Genomic DNA, 6,731 nt, shown 5'->3' with positions numbered 1-6,731 from the left:
GGTGGAAAATGTGGTTGTACGGGTGGAGCAGCTAGAACTCTTAGCTGATTTTATCATCATGGGCATGGAAGATGAAAAAAGAATTCCAGTAATTCTTAGAAGACCTTTCATGGCAACGTCCAAGATGTTTATCAGTGTCCATGATGCAAGAATCATGATGAGAGAGGTTACTCATAAACAACTTTACAAATATCTTTAATAAGATATTATTGGATTCTCAATATCTTTAATAAGTTACTCATAAACAGTTTTTTCCCTATTAGATTTTATTTGATTCTCAATATCTTTAATAGAATACCTTTTGAATTGGTGGACTATAAGCCCAATAATAAGAATTGACCCAATTGTGGTCCAACACAGACATGATATTATTCATAACCGATTGCTATCCTTCATAACCGCTCGTCCCAGATATTATACCATACAAAAGATAAAAAATTTCAACCTGAATGGAAGAAAAAAGGGGAACAAGTCTTTACAAGCAAGGTAAACAGCCTACATTTATGGCAAAAGAGACTTGGCCACTCAAGTTTTTACATTTTGAAACCTGAACTTAGAGTTATAATAATTGAAGGTTATGAATTCAAATATAAACGCGCAGGGATTCTATAAAGATAAAGCAAGTGCTTGTCAACAAGGATTTGAAAAAGAGTAAGGTTCTTAATTAGGAATAAAAGAATTGTATGGAAATGTTGCAAAAGAACTATACAAAAATTAGCTCTTTAAAAGTTGCTACTATGAAACAAGAAAGTGATTTTAAAAATGTGTTAAATCTTACTAAATGTCTAAAGAAGCAAATGAACAATTCAATGCTAAAATCATTCACCTTCAGCAAGAAAATCACAAGATAATAATAATAATAATAATAATAATAATAATAATAATAAAAGCTAAATTCTTTGGAGGAGCATTAGTTCAAAGATACTCAATTTTACAATTTTGTCACATTTAAGATAGAATAAATAATAAAACAAGAGTTCGAACTTCAGAAACTCACATATGCTTTTAAACAAGAACGCCAAGAAAAAACAAGATAATGACGAAGTTAATAATGAGGAGGGTGAAGATAACAACAATGGAAATAATGAAAATGTTTTAGATAACAATTAGAAAGATGAAGATAACAAATTTCAGAATAATCATGACAAGGACTTCAGTATTGAAGAAACATCTTATGAAAGAGAGAATTAGAAATGGAAAAGTTTCTATGTAATTGGTTATTTTTACCATATTTTGTTTTTTAAATTAAAATAATTTTTTTCTCATAACATGAGAAGACAAATACTTGAGTGCCTGCGTTGTATAAATGTGAGCACCTTTTGCAGATTTACAAAAGCAACTACGGAGTCATTTTGTATAGTATGTGAGTTTGTTGTGATTGTTGAGCATTGGCCACCGATAATATATCATACATTCTCTTATCCAAATTTATTCCGCATTTATTTTGTTATCTTCTATTGTTAACACTTCTAGAGTTCCACGGCAACAAGTTTTTCCTACATGATATATACCCCTTCTGTGCAAGATCACAATAAAATTCTTAGCACAAATCTACTTTTATAACCTCTTAGTTTTACACGTAAGGCAGCTAAAAATAATACAGTTTCTCTTGCTTTTACAGTACCTCTATACTAAAAATTAAACTAGGAAGTAGGTACCTCCATTTTCTCAAATTGCTCTTCTTCCTTGTCACCTGAAGCTTCAAGTTTTTGCCACGGAGCAGGACCATAAGCCCAACAAATAGCAAGAAAGTAGAAGTAGTTAATTACACCCAAGAAAGTGAGCAATGCATAATAGTAATTCAAATGGCCACTGTTAATGTTAGTTGATAACCAGCTCTCCTTCCCTCCTAAACTAGTGATCTTGTCAACTATGCTCACCAACACACTTCCCACTACATTAGCAGCAGCTAGCTCAAGAGTGAAAAGAGCCATTGCAAAACTAGACATGGTCTTGGGGAAACCAGTGTAGAAAAACTCAACCTGTGCAATAGGGTTAAAGGCCTCACCTATTCCAAGCAAAACAAACTCAGGAACCAACCATAAAACTGACATGTCAATTACAGCATTAGGTTGGTCTTCAAAGCCTTGTTCAATGGCCGCAGTTCGTCTCATAGTTTCAACTAAAGCTGATGTTGCCTTACCTACACATACAAACAACAATCCTATCCCAATTCGTGTTTTACAACTGAATCCTCTAGGCATGCCCCAGTGTTTTGCCAGTAGAGGTACCATTATGCGGTCATATGTGGGAATGATTATTGATAATGTGATTACCATGATAATATTGAAGGACCCTGCAGGCATCTTGAAATTGCCAAATAACCTTCGGTCCAAGGTAGTTGCCTGGAGAGTAGAGAATGAGCTTTGGGAAACCATCATTAAGATGCCCGTGGACCACATAGGAAGCACTCTGAGGACAGATTTCAGTGACTCGACCTGTCCGACTGTGCACTGGCTCCATGGATCTGAAACTGATCCATCAGGGTTTGAGAGAGTCTCAGGAGTTTTTATCATGCAAGCTTTGTTCAAACACCTGTAAGATAAGATAATGTTAATTCACTCAAAGAACTCAGATAGTATAGGACAGGTGTCAATGGATAATTTAAATCCCTTATTTATTTATTATTGATCCCCCATAATTTCTCTATAATATTTACTTGAACAGATTTGTATGCATTTACTTACTATTTATTTCATTAATTGACAGAATTAAATAGCTATAAATTAATCATGTACTAAGCAAAGTTTCCTTGTACAATTATAGGCAGAGTTTACTTGTACAACGTAAAGATTCCAGTTAAATGGGATTCTCTCAATGATGGGAGGCATTCATGACATATCTTATAGAAGGAACAATACTATATGATGGAATTACTCTGAACACTCAGAAATAGAATTTGTCAAGAGGAACCAAAAACATTACTAACAAAGAAATAAAGACAATAAAAAATTATCTTGAACTAAGTCAATACATGATTGTCACTATTCAGTATATGATGATAACTGGATTGACTGTTTCTCACATAAAATGTTTTGGTTAAAGTATGTGAGAAGTTAAACTGAAAGGAAATTGCATAATAAGGGTAAGCACAAGTACCTAAGGCTATCAGTAGGAACCGCCAGCTCAGAATCGCAGTCTTGATAGTATTGATCAAAGTTACTTTCAGGAAGACTAAGTTTTCTGTTCTTTACAGATACTACTGCTACTTGTACAAAACTAGTGAGTAAGCTGTGACCGGGCTTCGCTTTGGCATAGAAGGGAGAACCAAGGATAAAACTGACAGCCGATATGAACATTAGCAAAGCAGGTAAACCAAATCCAATTTTCCATCCCAGATTTTCTTGAATGTACACTATTAAGCTCAAAGCAATTATAGTTGATAACCCTATTGAGGTATAATACCAATTAAAGTAGGTATCCAAGACCCTCTCATCATTAGATCCTTCTTTAATTTTCAGTTGATCTGCTCCAAATGCTATGGAACAAGGTCTAACGCAACCAGCTCCAATGGAAATTAATCCCAAGGAAAGGAATAGAACAGCTAGTTGGGCTGTTGTGGCAGAGCTGCAGGGTAGCATGATTGATTCACAGGAAGGTTTTAGCTCTGGGATCATGGCAGTTAACCACAAAATGATTAAACCCTGTGAGAGTCACAAAATATAATTACAGCACTATGCAAATAAACATCATGAAAAATATTTGTCTCGTGTTCTTCGGAAAAACCTATCCTACATTTCCCCAGGAAACAACGCAACGGAACATTATGAAGCACACTTTGAATCACAAAACCAAGCCATGGCAGAAGACTTTAGCCTACACCAGCTAAAACAATTACAGATAATTAGTGTTTCAGCTATAGCCAAGGCAATTATTTAATTTCTGTAAGTTCAAGAAGGGTTATCATTTAAGAAGAAGATTATGCTACTATGCGAGTGCTTAAGTATCTTGGATTGGATTAAAAGTTGCCTGAAGCAACTTTCTGAGCCAAGTTTTACTAGGTTTCTTTGAATCATGACAACAGATATAGTTGACAAAGAAAGATTTCCATTCTTACCTACAACCAGTTTATTCGTTTTCGTTTTGGAAAAAAGAATATATAACTAGAATGCCTAGTTAGTGAATCGACTGTGAATTACCAAAGAACTATTTAAAATTCAAAGATACTCACTTTTATTTCGTTTTTTAATTGATTAACTGACTTTGGACTTTTTTTTTTATCAAAATTATTCTGAATATATAGTCTGAAAAATTCAAATTTCGAACTTTTTATGATCTTGCAAATAAAAGTAACTTTAGAAGTCTAAACATTACTCCTGAAACAACTTTTAATTTCTTGAAAAAGCTATAACTAATTTGTTTTATTGTTGTTTAAGTGACTTACAAGAAGGCTGGAGAAGGATCCGATAGAAATGACGAGGAATCGACCCAAATAAGAATCGGAGATAAAGGCACCGAAGATGGACAAGATGTCGGAGATAGCAGACCAAGTGTAAACGACGCTTGTGCCCTTGGCAACAGTCATGCCGTAACCGTTGAGCAGGTACAGTATCATGTTCGGCATGATCCCGTAGCTGGCCACTCGCTCCAAACACTCGTTCACTGATCCATTTCTCAATCGAAGTAAGCAAAACCACATTGTCCCCGATGATAAAAAGTAAGTGAGTGAGTGCAATAAAAGAGTTTTGCAGTGAGTGAGAAATACCTATGATGAAAGGCATGGTTCGCAAGCCACCTTTTCTTATCAGCGAAGAGGACGAGGAAGAAGATTGAGACGAAGTGCCATTTTCCAAGAGCTTCTGCTCTGCAGCACCAGAGGACTCCATTTCTGTGCCTTTATTTTTTGGATGTGGTTGATGTGAGAGCCAACAGTGGAAGAGATGACGAGTGATTCACGATTGGAGGGTGAACTTTATACCACCGCTTAAAAAAAGTCAAAAGCAATTGGTGCCACGCTATCCTCGCTCATCTCGAGTTTAACTTTTTTAAATATTTTTTGGAAAATGATATATTAACACCAATTTTTGACACCATTTTAACAATGCACACGTGTCAAAGAGTAATTGGACGATTTCAAATTAAAAAAAGCTGAGGCAAGGGCATATTTGGAAGAGAAAAACCAATTTTTTTTTTAATTTAAAATCGTCTAACCACAGTTTAACATGTGTACAATGTCAAAATGGTGTCAAAAATTGATGTTAAAATATTATTTTCCATATTTTTTAGGGTAACAATACCGAAGATTGAATTTCATAAATATTATTATTGAGAATTTAGTTTCGAAAACCTTAGAGAGAAAAACACCCACGCCATCTAGAACCATTCGACGAAGTTTTTATTGTCAGTTGCCAAAAGTGCATCGTTCAATGTTTTGTGGACTATATTTTGCTATTGTGCCACTGATTGGAAAGTGCTTGTTAAGACTGACAATTATACCGAGTCGTATCATGTAATATAAATAGTAAGACCAAAGTATCGTTTTCTCTAAAGACTCGTTGGCCTAATTAATTGACCAAAAAGGATGCGCAGGTGAATGATGTATAAACTATGGAATGATTATGTTGTTGGGGGTTTCCGATTTATCCTATCTACTCTCATGTATTTACGAATTCAACTTCTTCATTAATGTTGATGTCACTTTCTAATTTACTTTAAACTCGATGTCTCGGTGAAGAAAGCCTACTCTTAATTACTAGTTTACAATATCTTGTCTCCCTAGCAATTAATTATGCATTACATTCCCATAGAAGCTTAAAAGCAATTTGTCCTCCTATTACTATGTCTAGGTAATATTGCTCCCGAGAGAATTTTCCCAAGTCTAGATTTCCCCGTATGTGTTCATATCGACAAAATCAAAGATCATGCAATTGAATGAGTTAAACAAATCATGCATAAAGTAAAGAGGAAAAACCCTAACAATTAGTGAAGTAAAACATATATAATAAAAATCAATTCAATACATGAGAGTTTCAAAGGATTACATTGATTCTCCAACAATAATAGAGGTTTAGTTCACGATAGACATGGTTAAACTAGATGAAAATAATAAAAAGAATGAAAGATAGATCCCTAAAAGTTGTAAATTGGAGCTCCGCATCCAAAATCCACATCCGAGGGGTGAAGAGAGTGTTTTTGCTCCTTTTTCCTGTCAAAAGATAGACCCCTAGGTCGACTAAATCCTTATATAGTTTATAAAAATAATAGAAAACTAGCCCAGGCCCACACTGACAACGCTCAGTGCCAAAATGATGCTCAGCAGTGGGTGCGGTACTCAGAAATAACGCTCAACGGTGACGCCCAGGCGAGAGACAGAGAACTCATCAACAAGACTAACGCTCAGCGGTGAAAATGGTGCTCAGCGGTAAGTGCGACACTTGGATTTGTCCCTCAGCGATGACGCTCAAGCGTCAGGCAATGAACTCTACAGCGAACTTGGCGCTCAGCGTTGGCTACGATTCTTCTTTTGTGCACTTTTCATACTTCTTCTGAGTCCAACTCCTTGCTACTTCAACTTCTTTTATCCAATTCATATTAATTCTTGCCAAAACAAGGAAAACCAAGCATAAAACCAATAATACCACCTTCAACTCTCTTATTCTCTCAACTAAAGCAAAAGCATGATGTCAAGCTAGTTTCTAAGTCATAAATGGTGTTTTTAGTGTCAAAATTAAGTATAAAAATAATGGTATTTCAACCGTTATCGCAACCTCAAACTTAGAACTTTTCTTGTC

At 35.2% G+C, this 6,731-nt stretch overlaps 1 protein-coding gene across 1 annotated transcript; it reads right to left on the bottom strand.

Moving 5' to 3' along the window:
• Positions 1-1,537: 1,537 nt before the first annotated feature.
• LOC106762913 (protein NRT1/ PTR FAMILY 1.2) lies at positions 1,538-4,890 on the bottom strand. Its single transcript, XM_014647037.2, has 4 exons — positions 4,706-4,890; positions 4,385-4,602; positions 3,100-3,644; positions 1,538-2,535 (listed from the first exon to the last, which is right to left on the bottom strand). The coding sequence occupies exons 1-4, from the start codon at positions 4,824-4,826 to the stop codon at positions 1,644-1,646; spliced, it is 1,776 nt and encodes a 591-aa protein (XP_014502523.1). The 5' UTR covers positions 4,827-4,890; the 3' UTR covers positions 1,538-1,643.
• Positions 4,891-6,731: the final 1,841 nt, after the last annotated feature.

This window comes from Vigna radiata, chromosome 6 (assembly GCF_000741045.1).
Source record: "Vigna radiata var. radiata cultivar VC1973A chromosome 6, Vradiata_ver6, whole genome shotgun sequence".
Lineage (NCBI taxonomy): Eukaryota > Viridiplantae > Streptophyta > Magnoliopsida > Fabales > Fabaceae > Vigna > Vigna radiata.
This window is presented reverse-complemented; position numbering and strand designations above follow the sequence as displayed.